This window comes from Perna viridis, chromosome 3, assembly GCF_037379345.1.
Source record: "Perna viridis isolate PV_CMFRI_1.1 ecotype Kerala chromosome 3, ASM3737934v1, whole genome shotgun sequence".
Lineage (NCBI taxonomy): Eukaryota > Metazoa > Mollusca > Bivalvia > Mytilida > Mytilidae > Perna > Perna viridis.
In genome coordinates, this window is record NC_142447.1 from 49629592 (window position 1) to 49656772 (window position 27181).

General features: G+C 33.5%; 1 protein-coding gene across 1 annotated transcript; it reads left to right on the plus strand.

Moving 5' to 3' along the window:
• The first annotated feature begins 13209 nt into the window (after positions 1–13209).
• Positions 13210–17158, plus strand: LOC148622732 (cdc25-like protein phosphatase twine). The gene is made up of 7 exons (XM_088574059.1): positions 13210–13381; positions 13641–13766; positions 14291–14422; positions 15752–15844; positions 16272–16384; positions 16650–16767; positions 16947–17158. Exons 1-7 carry the CDS (start codon positions 13280–13282, stop codon positions 17079–17081), a joined length of 819 nt encoding a protein of 272 aa, XP_088430185.1. The 5' UTR covers positions 13210–13279; the 3' UTR covers positions 17082–17158.
• The last annotated feature ends 10023 nt before the right edge of the window (positions 17159–27181 follow it).

Below are 27181 nucleotides of genomic sequence, written 5' to 3' on the forward strand. Positions count from 1 at the left end.
ACTTTCCTTTCATCTGTGGCAACATCCCTTTAGCACCTGTGTATATGGAGTTATTGCATCACTACTCGTACGTTATGCTAGAGATTGCCTAACTATACGCAGACTTTTTGTATTGCGCTAGACTTCCGGGTAACAATTAGGCTTTTGGAACAGGGTTATATTGCTACAAGATTGAAGTCATCACATCACATCAGAAGTTTTATGGTAGTGACCATGACCGTTATGGTGTATATATCTGCACCATTAGAACCGACTAGTTCAACGTGTCATGATTCCTTTTCCTCTTTCGTCTACTCCGGACTTGACTTGACTAGAAAAGCAGAGGGCGCTTACCCTGCCGGTGAACCCGGTCCATTTTCCTAGTTTTTAGGAGTCCGAGTTGCTCATTCACTTTGGTTGCTCTGTACGTGTTATACTGGTTATTTAATGTTGTTTGTTGTGTGTGTCTGTTTTTGTCCCTGGATTACATTCTTTTGATTTCCGCTAGAATCTTGGTTCCCTTGATTACTCTTTCATGAGAGATGAAATATGAGCACCGTGTTGCTCTAAGACGATCCATCTTGATAAATTGATAATCTATTATGACTGACTCAAATATTAGCATCGTCCATAGTAGTTGTGCCAGAATATGCTTTAATAAGACTACACAAAACTTAAAAGTGTTCCACCTTTACCATTTTGTGGCTTTAAGTTAAATTAAAAAATCATCGATAAAGTTTGTGAATATCTTTGAAAGCATTGCCATTTAAAATGACAGGATTCATTAAACGTTAATTTACATAAATGAATCTTTTCCATCGAAATTTTATGTGATAAGTCAATTTCAAATGCACGAGGCCAATACTCTTGGGGAAAGTACACATCTGATTGCTTTTGAAAACTTACCCCGTAGTTCATTTTGGACACTTTCCTCATTTTTGGGAAGTTGTGATGTCATATGACCTCGATTAGCACAGGGTAGGGTGATCAATATGAAGAACAGAATTGGAACAAGCTTGACTGATTTGAATTCTTAAAATGGGAATAAAAATATGGAGTTAGTTCACAGCCATGTAAGTGTTGATAAGACAACTCACTATATCATGTAGACTGACTCCAGTTAGAATATTAAGCTCTATTGTTCTTGCAAAAACTGGTCTCTCTACCAAGGACGATGATTGTAATTTACCGTCTATACACTGGATTTCTAAACTCCACAAGAATCCATACAAACAACGTTTCATAGCTGCATCTGCAAAATGTACCACCAAACCTCTTTCAAAACTTTTAACTTCTATACTCATAACCGTCAAAGAGGGTCTGCAGTCCTACCACAACACTTGTTACTCCCGTAGTGGTATTAATTCAATGTGGATCCTGAAAAATTCGAAAGATCTTTTGGAGACAATCAGTTCAAGATTATTGTCTGAATATAATAGCATTAAAACCTATGATTTTTCAACACTAAACTTCTATTCCCCATACTCAGTTAAAATCCCGACTTAAAAACATTATACATCGTTGTTTTTCCACAAAAGATGGTACACCTAGATACAAATATATAGTTCTTGGTGGAGATTCCTCATACCTTGTAAGAAATAATTCCAAATCATCTTCCAAATATACAGAAGATGTTTACAAAATGATGGAATTTTTAATCGACAACATATTTGTCCAGTATGGTGGACGTGTTTTTCAACAAACGGTCGGCATTCCAATGGGGACAAATTGTGCTCCTTTACTTGCATACCTATTCCTTCACTCTTATGAGGCTGATTTTAAAGCTGATCTGATCCGAAAGAAAGAATATCGTTTGGCTAGATCCTTTAATCGCAGTTTCCGCTATATAGATGACGTATTATCTTTAAACAATCCTAATTTTGGAGATTTGATACATGGCATCTACCCCAAAGAACTTGAGATAAAGAATACTACAGACACCGAGAAGTCAGTCGCATATCTAGAAATCGATGGTAAAGGAAAACTATTGACCAAACTTTACGACAAACGTGATGACTTTTCATTCAAAACTGTCAAATTTCCTTTCATCTGTGCCAACATCCCTTCAGCACCTGCGCATGGAGTGTTCATATCACAACTCACACGTTATGCCTGAGCTTGCCGAAACTACGCAGACTTTTTGTATCGCGCTAGAACTCTAACAAATAGGCTTCTGGAACAGGGTTATGTTGCTACAAGATTGAAGTCATCACTACAGAAGTTTTATGGTCGTCATCATGAACTCGTGGATCGTTACGGTGTATCCATCTGCACGATGAAAACTGATTTATTCAACGTGTCATAGTTTTCCTTTCCTCGTTTGTCCACCCCGGACTTGACTTTTTATGAGCAATTCAGCGGATGTTTCTAGAAAAGCAGAGGACGCTTACCCTACCGGTGCACCTGGTCCATGCTCCCAGTTTTTAGTGGAGTCCGAGTTGCTCATTAGCTTTTGTTACTTTGTATGTATGATTTTAGTTACTTTGTGTTCTTTGTTGTGTGTGTCTATTTTCCATGTCTGGTCTTTGTCCCTGGATTACATTCTTTTGATTACCGCTATAACCTTGGTTCCCTTGAATAAAAAAACTAAATAATGCATCTGAATCGGACAAAGGTTTTTGTGATTAGGGTCTTCATATTGTTACGACAATTTATGAAAACGGAGTTGAACACCAAGCACCGGATAGAGTTTGGGAATATCCATCGTTTTGGAAGTGGTGCTCGTCCGGGAAGAAGAGGTCGCCCAAGGCCAATTTGTCGCTAGATTTCTATATCATAATGATCTAGCATATGTTCTGTCAAATGCACATCGCTTAAAGGGGAAGCCTTTTGGCATCAAACAACAGTTTCCAGAAGAAATCGAACAGGTGCAAATGAGCCTATATCCCATCATGAAGGCAAAACGCGATGCAGGCCATAAAGTTAAACTAGTGAGGGATATTTTGTATGTAGATGGTTTAGTCTACCAGGAAGATGAACGGGGCGACGATGAGGTTGGTAGAGCTGAAACCCCAAATGGATCATCAGGGTATGTAACACCTAACCACCGCTCCGGTAATACCCTGAAACGACGACACATGAACACAACACCCATGTAGAAGTCCTCTGGAGATCCAAATGCGAAGAACAGATATGACGATATATACGATACGAACAGTTTTAATTGTATTAAATCGTATTTTACAAAACGAACATATGAATATACTTACATTAAATGGTTGTACTGTACTGAATAAAATGCATTATCCTGAATTTATGGAATTGTTACAAAATTATGATTTTATCTGTCTTACTGAAACTAGAACAGACGATTTAGATACTATTGACATTCCAGGATACACTTTCAAATTGAAAAAATAGAAAGTATAATGCAAACATTAAATCTGGAGGTACATGTATAGCTTTTGAGTTTAAAACTGATTTAGAAAAATTTGTTAACACTATCGACTCTGCCAATAAGCTAATATACTGGGTCAAAATTTCTAAAACTTTATTCAAAACTGAGGAAGACATACTCATCGGTAATATATACATACCACCAGAGAATTCAGTATACAGAGTAGATGATGCTATAAACGAACTTGAGCAAGAATTTTGAGAATTATCAAACAATCACAACTATATATTACTAAATGGTGATTTTAACTGTAGAACTGGTAATAATCTAGATTTGAATGAATTAAATGTAAATAACAATTGTCCTGTAGATTTTGCTATTACTGATTATTGTAATACATTACCAGAGCTTGACATGTTATATGAGCGTAATGGCAATGACATGGAAAGCCAGAGTGGACCCCCGAAGTTACAAATTTTCCCATAGGTTTCTATGGGAGAAACTTCAGCAACCCAATTTTACCCCGGAATTACAAGTCTCTGGTTTTCCGTACAGCCGAACGTTATGCGTGTAATGACAATTTGTAAGTTCAGCACATTCCAAATCCCGGAGTTACAAATTTAGACATTCCAATCCCCGGTACAAATTGATAGACATTCCATTCCCCGGAATTACAAATTAAGAGGCCGAAGTTCTAATTTTTTCTTTGTTTTAACTTGAAAGTTAGGATTGAAATAAATAACTTCGGGGTGGATTTGTAAAATGTTCGATGCAATGAAAGAAGGGGGTGTAAGAAAAATAACTTCGGGGATGAAATTTGTAATACAGGGATATTGAAATTTGTAATTCCGGGGTAAATTTGGGTTGCCGAAGTTAAAATTTTCTCCCATTGAAACCTGTGGGAAAATTTGTAACTTCGGGGTGGTGTTCACGCTTTCCATACAAAGATAAATCAAAAAATTATTACGGAAATAGATTATTAGATTTTTGTAGAAACAATAATTGTTTTATATTAAACGGAAGAGTAAATGGAGATAAATGTGGTAATTTTACTTGCAGACAAGCAAGTGTTATTGACTATTTTATTTGTACATATGCATTGTTAAATTTTGTTGTTACCCTAAATGTAATTGAAATTTTTGAGTTGTACTCAGATGTGCATACACCTGTTGCTCTTAAATTGAATTGTAAAAATGGACGAAACGTAACAAATAGCACAAGTGAAGACTGTAATGATGATAGAAAAAAGATTAAAAAGTGGAATGAAAATAAGAAAAAAATGTTTTATAGAAAATATAAATTTAGATAAAGTTGAAAATTTACTGTAACTTTTGAATAGCATAAATGGAGATGTAGTTATAAATCAAGACACTGTAGATTCTTTTAATACAATTGTGATTGAATCTGCAGAGAGTGTTTTTGGTGCATATACATTTAAGAAGGATAAAAATACATGTAGTAAAAGAGAGAATAAACCTTGGTTTGACAAAGATTGTTGGCAAAAACGTAAGGCTTTTAGAATAGCAAAAAGACGCTATAGAAACAACAAAAAATATATTAATAAGGAACGAAAGACAAGTGCTGAATGTATTTATAAACGAGAGTTAAATAGAGCTATAAATTTACACAAACGAAACATGAGAAACAAGATTAAAAATCTCAGAAAGAGTAACTCAAAAGAGTTTTGGAATTTATTGAGAAGTAATAGACAAATACGTAACAGTAACGATATTTTTATTGATGTTCTGCACGAGTTCTTCAAAGATTTGTACACGACAGATGATGATAATTATATTGCTCCTGGCGTTCAATCAGAACAGTTGAACGATACTATAAATTGCAATATTACAGAAGATTCATTCATTCATTCATTCATTAATTCCTCAAAACAGAGATTACATGAATTGCAATTACATAATTACAAATTAATTAAGACACAAATAGGAAATATCAAATAATAATAATGAATTGTATTACTAATTCATATCTATATACAAGTAAAGTGAGCAAGATATGTTCGTGTACTGGTGACATTACATGCATTAGCTACAAAAATGTATTGCAACAACGTAAGCATCTTAAATATTCGCCTGTTGACTTTACAATATGGATGTAGCAGAGTCGTCTGAATTCATCTATATCGGAATCACAGAGTTCAGTGGAAGTTTTTCTACCGAGGAGAATTCGGACAAGCGGTTCATCATCATACTCGCTTAGTTCTACGTACAGCTCTAGAGGAAAATGTTCAATTATAAGGTCCATCCAAACATTAAACAACTCTGAAGTACTTGTACAGTTTTGGGTAGCATGGACAAGCATGTCGGTGAATATTTGATCACATAATTTACATGATTGTTCGATTAGGTTTGGTACAGAGGAAATGTATTTAGCAATAATGTGAGCGGTACGCAAATCAAAGCAGTTTGTCGGGTACTTCCAGATGTCAGCAACAGCAATGGAATTGTGAATTTCTCTGAATCGACTAAAGCCACTATGTGAGTCTATACGTGTTTTCCAGTCATTATCATGTTTTGTATGAACCGCATTTACCACCATGTGTTTCCATTCTAATTTGCCAGGAAAGTCACCATCTCTGATAAAAATCGCAAGGGATTCGTACAGGTTATATTTGATTAAGATATCTAAAATATCTGGGATAAAGCCTATGCGATTTCGATTGTCTGTTAGGCATGTAAAAAGTCTGTGTAGGAAGATAGTTTTCGCCAAGCAGCTATTATCCAACTTGCAAAGTTTGCCGAAGAAATAAAGTTTGCATTTTTCGATTTCACTTGTTATGCTGCGTAACCCAACCATACTTTCGCAAATGTCCGATCGTGTGAGTGTGCTGAACTTTTGTGCATGTTTGACAACAAAATGTTGAATTCTATTTAGAAGTGCTAGCTCGGTATTCGTTAAATTGTTCCATACTTCACAACCGTATAGAACGGTGGGTATAACAACAGATCTATATAATTTTATAAGCACTGACGGATTTGTATTTCCACATCTGATATTGGCAATTACAAAATAAGTGTTTCTACATTTCCTACAAACGTTCGTTGTCCTTGAGAGAGACTTAAATTTACCATTGAGTTCAATCCCTAAATGCACATGGCTTTCTAAAATTGGAATTATTTCCTGGCTAACTGTCCATTTTAAGTCTGATTTTACGAACGATTTAGAAAATTGTATCACACACGATTTCTTGCCATTGAACTGAAACCGCCACTTATTCGCATATTCGGTGCACACATCAAGCATTCGTTGTAATGCTTTAGGTGTTGTAGCAATGCATGTAATATCGTCAGCAAACGAAGGGGCACAACATTTTATACTATTTACACCTGTTACCTGATTAGAATTACACAGCTCATTGATTAAATCATTAATAAACACAAGGTATAAAAAACCTGATAACACACCACCTTGCCTTACACCTTCATTTACTTCAAAATACTTCGATTAGCATTGATGTACAATAACCGAACTTTGTGTATTACTATATAACATATTTATACAGGACCAAGCTTTATCTTTAACACCTAAGTTACAAAGTTTGACCATAAGTGCCTTGCGCCATACCGTATCAAAGGCTTTTCTACTGTCTAGGAATGCGGCAAATACTTTACTGTGTTGTTCAGTGTTATTATAAATTGTTTCAAGAAGACAAAAGGACGCAGTCAGACAACCCAGACCTTTCTGAAACCCGTGTTGCAGTGGATTTGGAAACGTTCCTGGTATTATCACGAATGTTGAATACGTTGGAGTAGGAATTTTTCAAATGTTTTCAACACACTGGACAAGAGACAAACGGGTCGGTAACTGTCAGGGTGTGACTTAGGTTTGCCACCACCTTTAAATAACGGAACCAAAAGACCCTTTTGCCAATCACTGGGTACTTCACATTTAGATATCATGGTATTTAGAAAAAATGTGAGACACATTCCTGAAATTTGGCTCAGGGGAAATATTTTACCGTTCTATAAGAACAAAGGAGAAAAGAGGGATCCAAAGAACTACAGGCCTATTACTATTCTAAGTTGCCTTGGAAAACTTTTTTACAGCTGTGATAAATACACGTCTTAGTGATTTTGTTGAGACATACTTTTTCTAAATGAAAATCAATTCGGATTTAGAAAAGGTTATTCCACATCTCATAGCATCTATATTTTACATATATTATTTGATCTTTTGAAATTAAAGAAGAAACTGTTTTGTGCGTTTATTGATTTTGCTAAGACTTTTGACACAGTCTGGCACCCTGGCTTGTGGCGAAAGCTAATGGCACGCTCAATAAACGGAAAGATGCTCAATGCTATTGTAAATATGTACAGTAATATTAAGTCGCGAATTTGTAATGGCACAGATTTTTCTGATTATTTTCCATGTAATGTTGGTGTTCGACAGGGTGAAAACCTATAAGCCTTGCTTTTTTTCATTGTATTTAAATGATCTTGATGCTTTTTTCAATAGGACGAATATGGAGGGTTTAACCCATATTATTGATAATTTAGAAATAGAACTGAATCACTTTTTAAGAGTGATTCTATGTAACCACCAAAGAATCCACAAATTAATGAGAAATGGCATCTCTCAGAAATTTCTCATTTTCCTACTAAATATTCCCCTTGGAATAGTAAATACTTTGAGCAGTATAATGATTTTTAAAGATATGTTATGTTACCATAGCAGCAATATTATGGTTTTTCCATTTGTATTGGCAAATTTTACAGAAAAAACACAATTTTTGCAATATTTCATTACTTTATTCTGTTCAAATAGCTAAATGAATCATTAAAATGATAATTTCAATGAAAACATATATGTTTAAATATAAAATGTATGATCATTCACAGTGCTCATAATTATAAAAATTACTAAAATAGACAAAGTCTAAAACAGGAATTTCTTAATTATGCATTTTACGATTTTTTGCTGAAATTGCAACTTTTAAAAGTTTCACCTACAAAAAATGCGACTGAGAAAAATCTGGAAATCAATGTCAAATATAAAGTTGGTCCTATAGATCAATATACTAAAAAATTGGCTCGGGTGTTTTTTTCGTTTAATAGTAACGGATTTTGAAAATTGGGCAATTTCTCCCCTTTTGAAAAAAACTGTATATAACCAGTTCACCATCGTATTTGGTTGCAAAACTTTTTGCATTTGGTTTAGATTTAAGTTTTATGACTTACATATAGCATATAAGAGTCTCTTACAAGTTTATATTTTTTTATGTAAAATTCCTATTTTTGTTGAAAAAAACACAGATTTTGAGAAATAATTGATATAAAATTATAAAAAATTCAAAAAATAACAATGGGAAGATTAAAAAGAAAACATTATACTTTTGTTTGGTTATGTTGCACTTATATATTGTATATTGAATCTTGAATTTGTTTTTTGTTTTTTTTTGGGGGGGTGGGGGGGATGGGTAAAAGTGTAGCCATTGTCCTCCGCCGCCACATGAAAGTTGGATATATAGTAAGTTGATAAAGTTCAATTACTGTCGTAAAAATTGTCAAATCAAAATGGCTGTAGTATATGATGAAGTACATATGGTGACAAACAATCCTATAAAATTTAAGCAAAATCTGTTCAATGGTTTTCGAGGAGTTGCTCCCACAAAAACATTCCTACGTTATCCAATAAAAAGTCCATAAAGTCCCATAAATCCCGTAAAAATTAGAGAGTGAACTAGACGAAAAGAAAGATAACTCTAATTTGAAACCTATGACTAGGCAATAAACATAGGATAAGATACATAAATATTCTGTACTCTAAAATGTTAGAAAAGTACATTCTTTATTAAATCAATCCATAAATGTGAGAAAGGGGTCAGTTTAGTGTTAAGTTGTGCTTTTTGGTATTTTCCAGAGATAAGCAGCATGCCAATGGTGTCACACTACACCATCTGATTTTTTGCAATATCTTTTTTATTTTAAAAATACCCATTCTGATTTTTTAAGATGACTTTTAAAACATATTAAATATTGTAAAAACAAGATATCAGGAATTTCCTTCGTTGCATTTTGAAATAAAACATGTCTCAACTCAGTGTCATTTCGACTCTAAATGACATTGAAAGTGATACAAAGACAGTCTTAATAAAGAAATGTAAATTAATAAATCAATTGTATTCCTTTAGTTACTTAGTTAATTATATCAAGATCATAATAGAATACCAAAAAAAATGGCAGATAAACTGATTTGGATGTTTTTTTTATTGAACAATACAGATATAACAAATTTCACCAAATCTGTGAAGACCATACAGAATTAATGCCGTTGCTATGGTGACACGATTTTTTTATAGCAATGCATACCATTTTTTAAATATTTATATGATACACTATCATTGTGCAATACTTAATTCCAAATTGTAATGTACCATTTCTGCTTAATTTTGATGGTTACATAGAATAGCTCTTAAAACTGTTTACTGTATTATATCCTGATGACACTGTCCTGTGGCAGAGTCAAAGGAAGATTTACAAAACCAGTTAGTTGCACTATATGGTTACTGTAAACTGTGGAAACTTTAAGTGAATATAGATCAAACCAAAATTGTTATTTTTAGCGAAGGAAGAATACCGAATAATTTGAGTTTTACGTATGATGAATCCGAATTGGATTATTTAATTATGTAGGAGTAACCTTGACAAAATCAGGTAGTTTCCTACTGGCAAAACTAGTAAATGCCAAGACAGCTACAAGTGCAATGTATGAGATCCTAAAGAAAGGAAGATTGCATCATTTATCTATTGAATGTCAACTGCAACTCTTTGACAAGGTAGTTCAGCCAATACTTTTATATGGCTGTGAAATTTGGGGACCAGGGGATAACAGCATAATCGAGCGGGTACACTTAAAATTCTGTAAAATGTTATTACATTTGAAGAATGCCACACCAGACTACATGGTCTACGGGGAGCTTGGGAGATATTTGATATTTGCATCAGATTGAGAACAGTCAATTACTGGTCCAAATTAATGTTGGGGAAAACAATAGAAACTACCTGTTATTTTGTACAAACTTCGTTTACGAAAAATTTTTGATGGACAAAATATGATTTGGATTAACTTTATTAAATCCATATTTGATAACTGTGGATTGTCATACGTTTGGGATACACAAAATTTTGTCAGTATTACCTGGCTTTATAACACTGTCAAACAAAAACTGACAGATCAATTTAACCAGTCGTGGAATCCCCGAGTTCAGAATTCACCGAAGGCACTAAATTATCGAATTTTCAAAGAAAAGTTTGAGTTCGAACACTACTTGAAAGTTTTAGATCTTCTTTGTAGATTTAGAACTACAAAACTTGCCGATTGAATCTGGCAGATGGCGAAATATCAATCGAATTGACAGAAAATGCTTATTATGTAACTCTCACGAAATTGGTGATGAGTTTCATTACCTTTTTGTTTGCTCCGCATTTGATATTGATAGACGGAATAATTTGAAATTTAGATTTAGATCACGTCCAAATATTCTTGTTATGAGAGATCTAATGCAAACTAAGAACGTCTTGGATCTTAGTAAATTAATCAATGCTATAATTAAAAAGTTGAATTCTCCAGGGTAATAAATATGTTTAATAATGAAACATTTTGATGTACATTAGTAATGATTTTATACACTGTCTCGTAACCTATTGTACTGATATTCCTAATTATGTTGTATTACATATCATATATTTTGCCATTAATGCTACATTGTAATGTTAACTGTCTCTATACCACTGTAAAGAGGATTTATTGAGAAATAAAGATACGTATACAAGTTGGTTTATTTCATTCTCAATTTATTTTAAATTTCATTTATTAAAACTCAAAGAAATCCCCTTTTTAGTTAAATTCAAAGATTGGGCAAATCTCGTTGTATATTACAATGTAATTACAGATAATCAGTAGTGACGAGTGTATAATATATAACTTTTTTATGACATTTAAATAAACAGGAAAACCAGTGGTCATAAAAGATTCTGGGGATTAGTGTTCATCATTGACATGTTTCCAATTTACACAGCCTTCCCAGGTAGTAGGTGTTATATTGCATTGTCGGTAAAGCGGGGAGTGTGATATTCAGGCCCAGGTTAAATAAATTTATGTGGCAAAAAATATAGAGGATATTATTATAAAATCCTCGACAAATGGAAAGCCAACTATGGCGAATGAAAAAGAATAAGAATTCTGATTACTCTTTTCGCAATATGTGTTTATTCAGCTAGCAATTCTTCTTATTTGAAGTCATTTGTTCTTATTATTTTAATAGATTTGAAGAATTCAACTTCCGTAAACAGATATATTTATGCCTTCCGTAAACAGGATATATTTATACCTTGCATAACATGAGCCGCTAATTGCATTTTACAAACTAAAATCTGGTGTCAACATTTAGTCAAATGTCAATGGCACACCCATTCACAATAGTCTCCTTTCCTTTTGCCTACGGTCTCAAAATCAAAATCTTATCATTATCTTATAAAAAAAAATAGTCAAAAACTATTTATAATCTTACATTTGGACCAAAGACAAATAGATAACACAAAAAATGGCAAATTACTACACTATTTATACGAAACATAGTTTCCTCAAATGACGAAAACTTGTTGTAATTGATACTAATTAATAATGATCGTATAATATACTTAGTAAAAGTGTTTTGGAATTGGAGGTTAAATCTGTTTACAATTGTGCATTTTTCCATATCATTACGTCCTAATTAATTCCGGTTAAAAAATGGCATAGTCAGAAAGATTCACTAAACACTAACGAAATCATTATCAATAGACCAGAACTCGTCGTCAAAATGTAGTTTTATGACTTGTTTTCATAAGAATTAGCACATCTTTTAGAACACGCGCCGACATCGAAGTATAATTAGGTAATTTATTAATTATTATTTATACACACTACTGTTTTGTGGCGACGGGTAATTAAATATATGACTTACATTTCTAGTATGATTAAATGGACAATATTATGAAAACTCTAATATTTGATAATAAAAACATTATTTTGGTATTTCACTTTATTTTTTCTTCTTCTGATTAATGAGTGCAAATGTTTTTTTTTTTATTTGTTGGTCATCGTAGTTTTTTTGTTTTTAATTTCGTTACATTTTATCGTTTTCGCATGTTCACTAATTAAATAGCATAGGATTATTTATTTTATTTTTTTTTTAGAACGAACAGCAAACGTTATTATTAATCATTTACATTGAAACACGTATATACATTTTTATTTTATGACTACACAACAATCGGAGATGAACAATTAAATAAGTTGTCGCACATGGTCTGAGCTTGGGTTATAGCTTGTATCTATCCGTCCCGTTTGTTCTACGCTTGGGTTCTCCCGCCGCGATTGGTCTGTGTTTGTTTAATGTCAGGTAATCAGCATACGCCTCAGAACATCCGGTGGGGTTTCCCGGTTATTTTACCTGCTATACCCCCAGTTGATTCCCAGGTGTCACAGGTGTTGCAGCATAATCGTTCTACACCAGTTAGTTCAATAATCAAGTGAGTCATACATATGTTTTTTTGCTCTCTGAACTGTAGAGTAATAACGTGTTTTCATTTAGAGTAACAACGTGTTGTCATTTTTGCTTTTTAGTGCTTCAGTTTTTTTTTGTTTTTTTTTGTTTTGGTGACGTCTAGTTTTCTTATCTTCAGTTTATACGTAATGAATCTATTTTATTCGGTTCGCTACATTGTGTATGTAAATACTTTCGGCCTGTTTTAATTACGTTCAGCCCACGTATATATTTGGATTTTGTCCCATTGATCACGCTTCGGTATTTTTTGCGGAAAAAAATGACGACGATCGAGACAATATAGAACATGAAAAGCATCAATAAATGACCCCCAAAAAATTGTATACGAAATTATCTGTTAAATACCACATGTAAAACAACTGTCCAGAGTTATTAAATTAACAACACTGTTTTCAGATATGGACAAATTGTTTGACAAGTCCTTTCATCGAAGTGACGACATCATTGCAGAGCTGTTCTTAGAAGATTCTGGGTTAGACCTCGACTTTGATTTCAGAAATGTAAGTAATATAAATGTACATTTGTATTGAAATATAATTATAACACATTAACGTTCGAGTGCACACATTAATTGGTAAAATAATTGATAGGAAGGTTTTAATTATTTGAACGCATCAATTGATCGTTAAAGACTTGGTTTATGATTTCTTTACTCATATTTGTTAGTGAGACCAAGAATGTAGTTGGGTATAACAAGCAGATAAAACTTGTATCTGGTGAGATAAATATTCAAATAGATTAATCATTGGATCTTTTCAGGACGGCACAGTCTTTCCTATCAAGGATACATCCCCACCATACATCAGGCGTAAGCGCAGTCGGTTCTCTCCACTAACAGGTACATACTCCAGACAGAGTTCACAACTTACGGTGGCAAGGCTGCAGGTATTTTTAATTATATAAAAGTTTAAATGATTTTTGTGTTTAATGTATTTGTCTCAGGATATTATCATTCTAATCACAACACTGCTCAATCGGATAAGGAAGATAAAGTATGTACATCAGGGTCTGAAATTTCCAAACGGTGTTAACTGTAGGGTTAGAAGTGTGATAGTCGAGCTGCTTATTTGACAGTGTAAGTAAGCCTGTCCTTAATGTTATACATTGATACTGATCAATATGCATATTTTACAATAATATTAACGTGCTGTTACTTCTACTGATACGATAAATAAGCTATTGACGGCATAAATTTTGTGTCAGAAAAAAACTTCAGTCGGTATTTAAAGTTTTCCATTATCAAAAGCTTAGCAACAAATCTGTTTGTGTTCAGGTACATATATTTTCCATTTGTAATGATTTGCAAGCGAAGATAAATAAAATATTGCAGCTTTAAGACACACCTTCCTCCCTCTCTCTCTGTTTTTGGCTTTTATTGCTCATGATTTAATGAACCTGTTCATTTACAGGGACAGAATCAACATGACAAAATCGAACACAACGATTCCTTCCAAGACCTTATCGGCGACGGTTCCCGCCCCTGCGTCCTGCCTACAGTATTCGACACACGTCATGACCTCAAATGTATTTCTCCAGAGACCGTAAGTAAATACATTACCACATATAATAAAAAATATTTATTGTACATCCTGAATATTAGTGAGTATATATAGGAACCGCACTGTCCGCCCGTTCGTCTGAATACTGTACCATGGATTTTCTGAAAGTTTGTAGAAAGTTTAAGCATCTTTCAAAGGTAGATAATCGAAGTTCATGGCTTTAAACGACATGATAAATGTACTCCGATAACATTTTCGAAATGAGTAGGTTTTGTTCAGAAATATATGTAAATGAAGCAACTTGTACTTATTTCGGGTCACTCTTACATGATTAAAGTCGATTTGAAGCGAGGTATTCTATTTCTTTCGCTTGTTGGTGGTGTTTCTAGTGACTTGCATGCTTATTCAGCGTAACGCTTTCATTAAATCACGCGTCTGTTCTTCTAATCATTATTTCATCTCAGACTATAAAATGCTAACATCATGTGAAATAACCTTATGTAGGGACTTTATATTTCTATATTAAGTATTATATATTTCCTGCCTTATCATATCACAAGGGCATCATTATAATTTAATTTCAGCCAAGAATGAAAAAAATCACTCAATTCCGAGAACAAAAAAAAAAACAAAAAAAAAAAAAAAAAAAACACCTTCTTCTGTGGCAACATCACTTTAGCACCTTCGTATGGAGTTTTCATGTCACAACTCATACCTTATGTCAGAGCTTGCCGTAACTACCCGGACTTTTTGTATCGCTCTAACAATTAGGCTTCTGGTACAGGGTTATGTTGCTACAAGATTGAAGTCATCACTACAGAAATTTATGGTCGTCATCATGAACTCGTGGATCGTTACGGTGTATCCATCTGAACCGTGAAATTTATTTGTTCAACGTGTCATAGTTTTCCTTTCCTCTTTCGTCTAACTCGGACATGACTTGTTATGGGAAAATCGTGGGTGTTTCTAGAAAAGCAGAGGACGCTCACCCTACCGGTGCACCTGGTCCATGCTCCCAGTTTTTAGTGGAGTCCGAGTTGCTCACTTACTTTTGTTACTTTGTATATTATTTTAGTTACTTTATGTTCTTTGTTGTGTTTGTCTGTTTTCCATGCATTATCTTTGTCCCTGGGTTGCGTTCTTTTGATTTCCCCTATAATCTTGGTTCCCTTGGTTACTCTTTCAAATTGACGTTTATGGTAAGTAACATTGTAGAAAATTACGTGTATATTTTTCGGATCATTTTAAGTCATATTCGTAATTTTACCACGAGAAATTAGATGTCGAAAACGTTTGTAATATTTCATATAAAATAAAGCTACATGGACGGTGAACCAATTGTAAGCTTTACTTACCTCTTCCTTTTAACAGTTGTCTGATGTCATCCGAGGGACATACAGCCTTGGTTCCTATGCTGTAGTTGATTGCAGGTACCCTTACGAATTTCAAGGTGGACACATCCAGGTAAGCCCTTGTTAAAACTTACTGAATTTGGGCGAGGCTCTTCCATTTCCAAAGTCCTTTCTTCTATTCTTTACTATTTGGATTTGATTTTTCTAGAAACATTTCCTGAAATTCTATCAATAATCCATAGAAGATTGAGGGGAACCCCTATTTTTATATAAAAGTAACAACCCTATAGTTTAGACATGAAAGGACATTAATTAATATAAGATTGTCACACATTTAAATCAATATTAATCTCATGAAACGTAAAGAGGAAGAATTTTGTCTTAAAAAAATAAACATTTTAAAAAAAGTGTTCAAATTATTATTATTATTGAAACAATTATGGTACCTGTATGTATTATGGTAAACACATGCATAATATCGAAGAAGATTTCAGACGTGTGTGTGTATTTAACTTAATGAATTTGATATTTCTTTCCAGAATGCAATCAACATCCACCAGACAACTGACGTAGAGAAGTTCTTAACAAGCCAAAACAAACCAGACATTCTTATTTTTCATTGTGAATTCTCAATTGAAAGAGGACCTGCTACGTAAGTTGACCTTTGTTTAATTGAGTCGAGGGAAAATTGTCATACTGTCAGAAAACGACACGAATCCGACATATCAACAAAACTCTTCAATTTGTAACATTCGATATATTTGATTTTAATTTTCAGAGCTCATTTCTACGATACATGCATAAAGAGCTCCTAGAAAATATCCTAACTACAGGGATCGTGAATGTGGATGTCATATATTTGTGTAGACTCTTGAAATTGGGATCTATTTAATTAAACCTTCTTATTTATTTTTCAGGTGTCGACATTTACGACAGAAAGACAGAGATGCCAATGCCGACAACTATCCATATCTCAGTTATCCAGAAGTCTATCTTCTGCAAGGGGGATACAAAGATTTCTACGGATCATATTCTGTAAGTTTTATTTTAACATTATAGTACCAAGATAATTAGGATTTTTAACAACAGTATATTGTAGCTCATACATATTTGTACATACCAAGTTGTGTCAATCAGTGCTCAAAGTGTTTATAAACATACTAAAGAGACATTTTTTTAATAATTACATTTAATAATTTCATCTTAATTACCAGGAACTTTGTACGGCCGGCTACACTCCAATGCTGGACAAGAACTATTCTGATGACCTACGTCATTTCCGCCAGAAGTCAAAGACATGGTGCCCAGGCCAGACCAAATCCAAGAAAGGACTACGGTTGTTTGACTAAAGAAGGCTTATGTTCATTTGTTGACTTTTTTGTTCTGTTGTTTGTTATACGTATATGTATTATATTTTATTTTGCTTTGTGACAATAGTGCAATTTTACATAAATTTTAATTTTATTTTGGTAAGTTTTTTATTGACCCAATTATAAGATTTAAGATCAGCGATGAACGAATGACTTAATTAATAGTGCAGTTTTGTCAGAAGCTCTCAATTAACTTGTCCCACCTTGCCTTCAGTAGAATTGATAGTGTTACTACATTATTATCACTAGGTCGGTTTTACTCGGGGGTTTTGCCACATGTATTTAACACGTCTTTGATGGGAAATGCTCTGGATTCAGGACACTAGTCATTTGACAAAAAGTAAAAACAAGGAAAAAATAGTTCCACAATGCAAAATACGAAGTGCACCGAAAAAACAAAAACAAAACAAACCAATAACAAACAAGAGGCTCCAAGGAGCCTGAATCGCTCACCTGGTTAAATTTCGTCTTTCAATGGCATTAAATTTTACAAGAAGTTGTGTAACAATTTTGACATAAGACGACTTTGGTAGGACTTATCATAAGGATCATTAAATGGCTCAACAGATGAAAAAGAAAATTTGATCACAGATAGATCTCATCATGCTGAACACTTTTATTCATGTCATAATTTGGCTGAACCTAACGGTTTTGGAGATATATGCGGAAAACTACGGTCTGATCCCCTACGTTCTATTTTTAGTAACAGTGGCCATGTTTTTTGTTGGATCAAAAAACTAAACAACTATATTATGCAAGATACCCCAAGGAGCATCTGTGCATAGTTTCATATAATTCCGCTCAGTAGTTTCAGAGGAGAAGATTTTTGAAAAATTATTAACGGATGACGACGACAATGACGGACGCGAAGTGATGACTATAGTTCACATTGCCTTCGTCCAGGTGAGCTAAAAACATATATAAAACAAAAAGAAGAAAACTAAGAACAACTGTCTTAGACGATTCGAATGTCAAGACCAAGGAAAGCAAGGAGAAAACACAACACACAGACCAAAACATGTACTGAAAATAAAGTAAATAAACAATTTTTACCAAGATGAGTAAGCGCCATCAGTTGTTCAAGGACCCTATCCCTAGAAAGCGATGATAGGAATGTTACAAGTTAATTTTTTTCCTTTCAAACCACTCTGATCTGGACTTCTGAACTTAATACTCTTAAATAATGAGAAAAACAAAATGATTCGCTGCATAAAAAATTACCATTTTTACCGTTTGCATGGTGAAAATCAAGAAATCTTACAAGTTCTCAACATCGAATGGTCTTCCCCCAAAGATGTAGACCTCTGACAGATTCTTCCACTTGAAGAGATGGGTGTTTATCATAAACGAGACAAGCAATACATTTTCTCACACGAATGTTCGTCTTTTCGAGCAAATACTATCCATACATATTTTTTTCAATTGCACATAATCGTTTTTTTTTAACTTGTGAAATGTGACAAAATTAGTTTGTTTTCTTTTGTTGTGAAGTACATCTCATGGTCTGTACGGAACATACTAGTACCATGTCTTTGTGAATTATTCCTGCGTTTTACGAGTTCAAAATTACGTCTTAGTATGTTATTTCTACGTTTAAAAAGTTAAAAATGTCGGGTTGCTGACTTGGAATTCAGCAACCAAGATTGGTAACTGCTCGTTGTTGTCTTCAAAACGCAATATTTCGGGGTGGGTTAGAATTGAATTGTGAAAAAATTGCCAAATTTTCGTCAGAACTTTTTATTGAATCTCGAGTAGTTATTTATGAATCGTATTTAGGGAGAATATTTTTAATGAACACTCTTACTATAATGACATCAACTCATTTTACCATCCAGTTTTATTATACAAGTACATGTTATTTTAAACTTGTCACTTTGAATTATTTTAACATGTTTTATTTTGTATTTTAAATGTAGGTTTGGCGATATTTGCCACAGCTTTAATTGACAAATAGTACATAATATAGATATATGCAAAAATGTATGGTTACCGCAGATAGTATGGCAGCCTTGTAGATAGATTATCAATACATGTATAGTTAAGTAGTAGTCTTTGTAAGAATCATGCAAATTCTGTAAAATGTGACACACCTGAAAAAAGGCTACATATTTTTAAGTCAATATTTTTAGTGACTTCCTGCACTCGTAATTTCAGTACGTAATACGCATATGATTTGCATAAATATGTAGTTATACGACACAAAATGCTGCATCCTTGCCGTGTTTTCCGTCATAGCGTCATAGTTCTAGCTTCATACGAGATAAAAATGTATCTCTTAAGTATTATACACGAGTGTTCTATGTGTGTTTCTTGCTTGTACGAGAACTGGAAGTTCACATGAAATGATTGTTTAGCCTTGAACATTATCCAGTTTCCGATTCACGCACTGCGGCTCGTTACAAGACTATATAGGTCATATACATTAGCACGCCCCGATATTTATGAATATTCATTACCAGCTGCTTAATCTGGTTCCATGGTCAATATCAAAAGCGATCTAAAGATCGCTACAACGTACCTTTTTTAAAACACATCATACACCTGTCTACGCGTGTTTTTAATTGTATTAGAACGCGAAGTTTACATTAAAAGATAAAATGATTTGTTAGCATTGAATTAAAGTAATATTACCCAGTTTCCGATTCAAACATATCAATTAAAGTCATAATTTTATATTTATTATCAGGACACCGATATCTAGGTACCAGTATCGTATTGCATATCCCTGAGCAGGTGTACGTCAAAACATGAATGCTATAAAAATATAGTGCATTTTCTTTTTGCCTCTCTACAAACTAATATTTTGTCAAAAGATATGAACAATGACTTATAAAATAGAACAAACATCACACTGTAAGATGAAGAACTTTTTTAAAAGAAAATCTAACATAATATCATAAAGATGTTTCACTGAAAAGGTTGGTTTGGTGAGTGCACAACGAAAGTGAAAGTAGGGAAAATGGCTATTTATAGTTCGAGACTACTTTTCTGTCCGATCTTCGTGGACTCACCCTATTTTCTTTGCGGGAAATTATTTTTTCACATGTCCTTAGAAATGCTACATAAGTGAAAGTTTTATTGAATCAATTTACATATTTTTAAAAAAAAATCCTAAAAATATGCACTTCACTATAGAAGTCTGTGGGAAAATTAATACGATACTGAGACCTCTATATAATAGCCATTGCAAGTTGTTTAATCTTAAGTTCCGGTCATAACGGTTACGAAAGAGTACGAAGTAATATCAAAGGAACGAAGATTCTAGCGGAAGTCATCCGATTTTAGAGCATATCGCATTTGTACCATTTAGTGGCGATATTTGGCCACCGCTTTAATTGGCAAATAGTACATAAATATTCACACAATATAGATTATATGCAAAGATGTATGGTTACCGCAGATAATAACGCAACATTGTAGATAGATTATCAATAAATGAATAAACAATGCACCGTGGGACACACAGGTGTAAATGTCCAAAAAACCTAAAATGTCATTGATTAATGTCTGTTTTAGATAATAAAAATAAACATTAGACGCAACGAGCCAAACACTTTAATAATTAACTGTAAACAAAACTCATCTCAACATATGTACAAATTTCAATAGACAGCTAGGATCATCAATAAAACATCAAAATTCATCTCTAAATGCACGTGTGTTTAATCAAGATAACTGAAAAAATACAAGAAATTACAAAGGAAATGTCAAATCCCCATCCCTTCTAGCCTGCGAAGTAGTCAATAGCTCCTCTCAAATTGTTCAAAAAGATATAATTCCCAAGAGGTGTCAAATGAACCCCATTCGTTCTCATAAAACTTAGGGTTGGTTTAATATCTGGGTATATTACATAACAACCCAGATTGAAGAACAAATGTTGCCACAGAATTGCTTATCCTGTAAAGACTTATTCATTGCATCACAATTTTCTGAATATCTCCACTTTACACCTCCCAGACGACTCATGGCTGAGACAAAGGCTTCCTTGATAACAGATGATCCCACAATGCACATTTTCACAGAATTTCCTACAAATCTTATATAGCAATTGGCTAAAGTGTTTGCATTTTCTGAATATCTCCACTTAAATCGTGGTAAGATTTTGGACCATATCAAAATGTGTTTGGAAACTCGCTTGAAATACAACGAATTATACTTTTAATCTCATTACGTAGAAAATCAACTTGACTTTTCCTATATCATTACCTGCTACATGGAGGATAAGAAAATAAGGTGGATCTTCAAAGTTCCTCATTTATCTAAGCTTATTTTTCACCTGCTTTAAAACCATGCCACGACTAATCCTGCGTTTACACCTCCCAGACGACTCCTGGCTGAGACATAGGCTTCTTCGATAATAGACGATCCCAAGATTCATACTTTCATAGGATTTCCTACAAATCTAATATAGCAATAAGCTAAACTGTTTACAGGAAACCATGGGGACATAATTAAAATTAAACTAATATATGTACGTATTTAATGTCTAATATAACCCTTGTATGCATGGGACCTCCAACGACCAAGGCGCATTATTTCAATATCCGGAACACCTCCAACTGATAAAGTTTTTGCCATCTCAATGCGAAATGAATGTGAACTGTACCTGTTCTGTGGAATGCCAGACACACTGAGTGACTGCCATAGATGTCACAGCGGTACGAATTCGAGTCCCGCGGAGGGAACGACCAAATTTTGACAGTTCTAACAGCTATATATTTTTATATAGCCTAGCTGGCCGAGTGGTCTAGGGCGCCGGACTTAGTGCAGACAGTGTTGCCATAGATGTCACAGCGGTACGAGTTCGAGTCCTGCGGAGGGAAAGACCAAAAATTTGCTTCGCAAATTTGACAGTTCTAACATCGTTGGGAATTTTCAGACCTTTCTATACGTTTACATTATCTTCCCTGTATCAATTTGATCCGATGGAGCAGTGTAGCGAATAGAGTCGTCACATTCTGAGACGTTGTATGTATATATATATATGTAACTACTTAGTGTAAATTACACATTTAGAAAACTCTGGTCATGTTGTATTATATATATATATATATATTGTTTGTTTGTTTGTTTTTGTATTATTTCTTATGCATGGTGTATAGAGTATTGATACATTCCTTTTAACTTGTAATGCTCAAACTAGATTCACTTCATCTTCCTACATCATGACATGTATAATTTTGACATTGGAAATGTATTTTACATGCACATATGTGTACAAAATCATAATAAAATGAACTCAGAGAATGAGCTAGATTATTACAACCTCTTCTATTTCCTAAACTATTTCACCACTGCTTATGCTAAAGCTCAAATGTTGAAAATCAAATTTTACGATTTCTAACGGACATGTACAAACTTTACTTTATTGGCACGAAGTCATAAACAAAAAAAAAATGGTTAAATTAAAATTCATATAAAGAGTTGTCAGTACATGCAGTCTGACACATACTTATATAGCAAAACTAAAAAGAGTTAGAGCTCCTCGGGAATGTACTTACATGTATACTGTACTTTTACGTGTGCATAACCTCTATATGTATAAATGTAGATTCCCTGAAACTTCATTTTGCAGTAATGGACAGCTAATGGGACTATCCTAACTTAACAGATTCCACGTGTTTTGCAACAAAACGTCGAAAAGTTCATATACATATAAGTGTACGTGTATCGAACATAAACTCCTAAAAAATGTGGATATCAAGAAGGTCCTAATTAATCTTGGACCAAAAGTTTTCCCTCCAAAATATGAAGAAGTACGGACCATATTCAAATAGTGTTCTTAATAAAATGCCATTTAAAATAATCTATCTACCTCCTGGACTGTTTATGAACATTTTTCCATTGAAAAAATATTTATCAATTTGAAGAAAATCGACTTCAAAACCGGAAAAATTATCCAAAAATTATTTTGTTGCGTTTTACTGATAATATGTTGTGTAATATTTATTCTGCTGGGTTTGTTTCGTTTAGTTTGCAAGAAATCTTCGATAGAATTTTGTATTTGTGTTCTTATTTGGATATCCGTTAATTGTGCACAATGGGACACAATATGGGTTGTAAGTCTCGTCATGTGACTCCGTGGTTTCACGACAATGGGTCCTAGTCTACCATTCAAATGCTTAGAGATTTATCATTTTCAGAGAGTTGGATTCAATATGTAAAAGCAAAACATATTTTTGTGTAAAAATACCAATAAAAATGACAAATATCTATTTCCACATAATAATAGTGTTAAGAAAAGCGCGAAATAGAAGATTTTGCATTGTAATAAAGCGTTTCGAGATCCCGGAAGTAAATAATAAAATGCAGACCGGTCTCCGGATTCCAATACGTTCTACTTAATTCCTGTATGGAAAATGAAACTAGGACGAAACTACAGAGCCTATTGACATATGTTCCGTATTATATTCCGGTGCATTAAATTCTCAAAAATCTGCTATCCTACTATATATAGACCATCCGTTTGAGCCTAAAAAATGTTATGTTTCCAGTCACCCTACCGACCCCCTACCCAAAAGGTTTTACTTGTGATTTTGAAAAGTAAAATAATTAAAAAGTCTGCCGACTGTCCTTCAGAAAAAAATTAGAAAACAAAGCCAAAGATGCACCAATAGTTGACTTACCTACCTGTCTTACATGCACTGGAAAGTGATGATTATATTCCAAAAGGTATTTTGCTGGGTCAAAGATTCAACAAATGCTGTAGGCGGTACAGCGTACAGGTAACAAATTAGATCACTAGATTACGGATCGACTTAAAATCACTTGATAATGCATTTAATGAATTTAATAAATGAACATGACAACTAAATTCCCCAAAACTGCCATGACCCACATTCACGGGTGTGACTATGCCCGGGACTGAGTAAACGCTTTGATGCTTTACACCATCCTTGAGAGACCCTGAATGATAGCAAAGGTCGTTAAGACACCCCTCAGTCCGTCATTTATTACAAATACCACATACGAGTGCACACCGGGTATAACGGTATTGAGTATATAGCACAGTCAGTTGATGGTCAACGTCACTCATATCGTGCAGTTGATTGGTTGACACTATGTTACGAAAGATTTTTGGGGATTTTAGTGGTTTATATAAAAAAAACTTACAAATTATCTGCTAGAAGCAATGATGTCCAAGCTTTATCATGCACAGAATAAAGGGTGTAACGGATATACGGAAAGTGCTATCTTTTCAACTTTATTGTTATAGTTTTATTTAATTATTGTTATAGTGTTATTCAATAATCAAGTCACTATTGCTGAATCTGACGTTAAGTGCAAACTGTCTTTAAAATGTCCTATAAAATGTTATATGGAGTACAAATAGGTTTATAATGCCATGTTCATTATGAAAGAGGTTATACAGTCCACACATAAAATAGCAATATGAGAGCATGAATTTTGAATCTTAGTACTTTATGTAAACTATAGGCTCGAATTGTATATGGCCCTGGCCGGGTTCGGTGAAGACTTGAATTATTCCAGTTATTAATTGTTTTCTGCGTTGTATGAATTGACCACCGGGTACAACAATAACCAGCTGCATTGCATCTATTCAAAACATGGAAAATATATTATGATAAGTGTACATATATAAAAATAAATATGCGCATGGATTTACACAGTGATAATAATTGATATTCTTCGTACCATGTATCACTATTATCTGGAGTCAGAACAATTGAATTACTAAGAACCCATCAATAACATCCGTAACTTCTATCAAGACAGCTACATAAATGACGATTTATATTGAATCGCCAAATATTGTAATTATTTTGACGTTCGATTAACTGCGTCAAAGTTATATTTGTTCCACTGAATTAAGATATTCAGTGGTGTGTATGATACCACTGATAGAGTCTGTATACCCACTATTACAAAACTGAACAACAACAAGTGAGTTAAAACTTTCTTCATTTTGTACATATCTTCAAAGCATTTTGATTTCAATAGCATACTATCCGCTACAAGTGTATAATTTTCAGACACGATGTAACTCGCGTTTCAGACTAGCACCTTGTAACTTAAGTTTCGACTAGAATTTTCAGACCATCACCATCTAACTAAGGTTTCTAGTAGCATTTTTCCTAATATGAAGAAGGTGTAACATGTAAGAGGACGAAGTTGATTATATTGATATATAAAAAAATAAGTATGCTCATTATAGTTTTACATCAACTAGGATTTATTTCTTCATAATTAAACTAAACTTTACTAAACGTTTTGTTTAGCTAAAAATACGAAACTACTATAGATCTTTACTGTATGACCTGTTGACTTCCCGTCAGGCTGAAATCAGGCTTTCAGTGCTTCTAAGGTTAAAGGTTTAATTCGAATTGATTACCCCTGTGAGCAATTTGTCTTCGTCCTCTATTACTGCAGTTTGTTGATTTTTTGCACTGTCTCTAAAATCATATTGTACAACCCATATAATTTCTATTCCATAAAGCACAAACCTTTTCAGGTGATGCTTTCCTTTCATGCTGATCGATTGTTCTTGCATATCTATCGCTGTTCTAACAAATATAAAAAACCCACATTTTTATTTGTCGTTTTGAAAGTTTAAGCTCTCCCTCATATTACCGTTGAAGATACTGTTATGTATTATCAGGAGTAAATAAAAGTTGAAAGATATCATGCCTCTTGAATTTTAATATAACTGCTTTGTATGTGTAGAACATATACTATCCGGGTGAAATTTTGAATGTAGGAAAAAAGTCACGATAAAAAGTCACATAAAATAAATTCACAGTTTTTACATATGTATGTGGAGCTTTTACGGAAAACATCAACTGTAAATAATAGAAATTTGCATTTTGTCATTCACATTTTATCATTTAATATTAAAATAAAATTATTTAATATTATATTTGTATATTGATGTCTTAAAAGTTTTTAGTTTTATTTTTTTGTTTTGAAAATAATTTTGAATTTAAATAAATCATCAAAAATTGAAAATGAAAACATTTGAAACAAATAAATGCCCATTACATGTAATTTCTAAGTTTGCTTATTAAATGCATTTAAAAAGAGGGACTACATCTGCTGGAACAAAGGTGAAAATACCTAGGATCTGAAATCTGTTTCACACTAAGGAATTTCCATTACATACTGCAATAATTATGAGACAACATGGCTACAACTGACATGTGCATGAAACCATACCTAGCATGAAGGATGTTTTTTTTAGGAATGTATATGATTTCAAGCACCGTGCGTATTACATGAATATATCTTTGGTGAATTTTTTTCCTAGCTAATATTGTGACCTTTTTTCCCTGGACTTTTTTTCGTAATAGTTTTAGTCGTCAAAGAGAAAACCATCCCACTTGGGTGAAAAATATCAGAGAATCATAGAAGTATCATAAATTGTTTAAACACACCTTTAAGGTAGTTCTGAAAGGCCTCGACAACAAAAGTAATATAACCCACGGTAACAGAACGATGACACTCCCTCAAAATAAACAGCCAAATAGCGACACGAAGACATATTAAAGACCAACATTGACATAAGGGTGAAATCATTCATTTCTAACCAAGTACCGTGCCACAACCGCACAGCAGGCAACTTGGAAATAGTGGACAAATATCCGAAATCGACAAAATGAGATTAAAGCAACGGAAATCACCAAAAAAAAACATAAATTTCAGCTTCTTTCATTATTATTTGTTTGGAAATTGATATCACAAAGCAACAAATCGTGCTATAATAAACAACACAGGGACAAAAATTTACAGAAAATTTCAAAAGGAATAAAACGTATACCTCGGTGAACATACTGAATCGAAAGCACGACGATTCCAAATTTTAAAAAAATGAGTTTAATCAAATATATTAACATTTATTATAGCTGGACCTGCGTAAGGATATTCGTGTAGCTCGAATAGAGGACATATTTTAAGAAGATTTTATTTAAATAAGTATAGACTAAAACTCAAAATAAAATGTATTTTTAAAAAGTAAGGCCACGAAATAGATATAAGCGTAAAGTGTGGTATGATTAAAAAAAAACATTACCAAACACGTACACTTCCGGTAGAGATAAACTAATCTTACCTCTCCAGAAATG

Coding starts and splice junctions, on each gene's coding strand:
- LOC148622732 (XM_088574059.1), top strand. CDS start 13,280: ATGGACAAATTGTTTGACAAGTCCTTTCATCGAAGTGACGACATCATT. Junction 13,382..13,640: donor TCGACTTTGATTTCAGAAAT/GTAAGTAATATA, acceptor GGATCTTTTCAG/GACGGCACAGTCTTTCCTAT. Junction 13,767..14,290: donor TTACGGTGGCAAGGCTGCAG/GTATTTTTAATT, acceptor GTTCATTTACAG/GGACAGAATCAACATGACAA.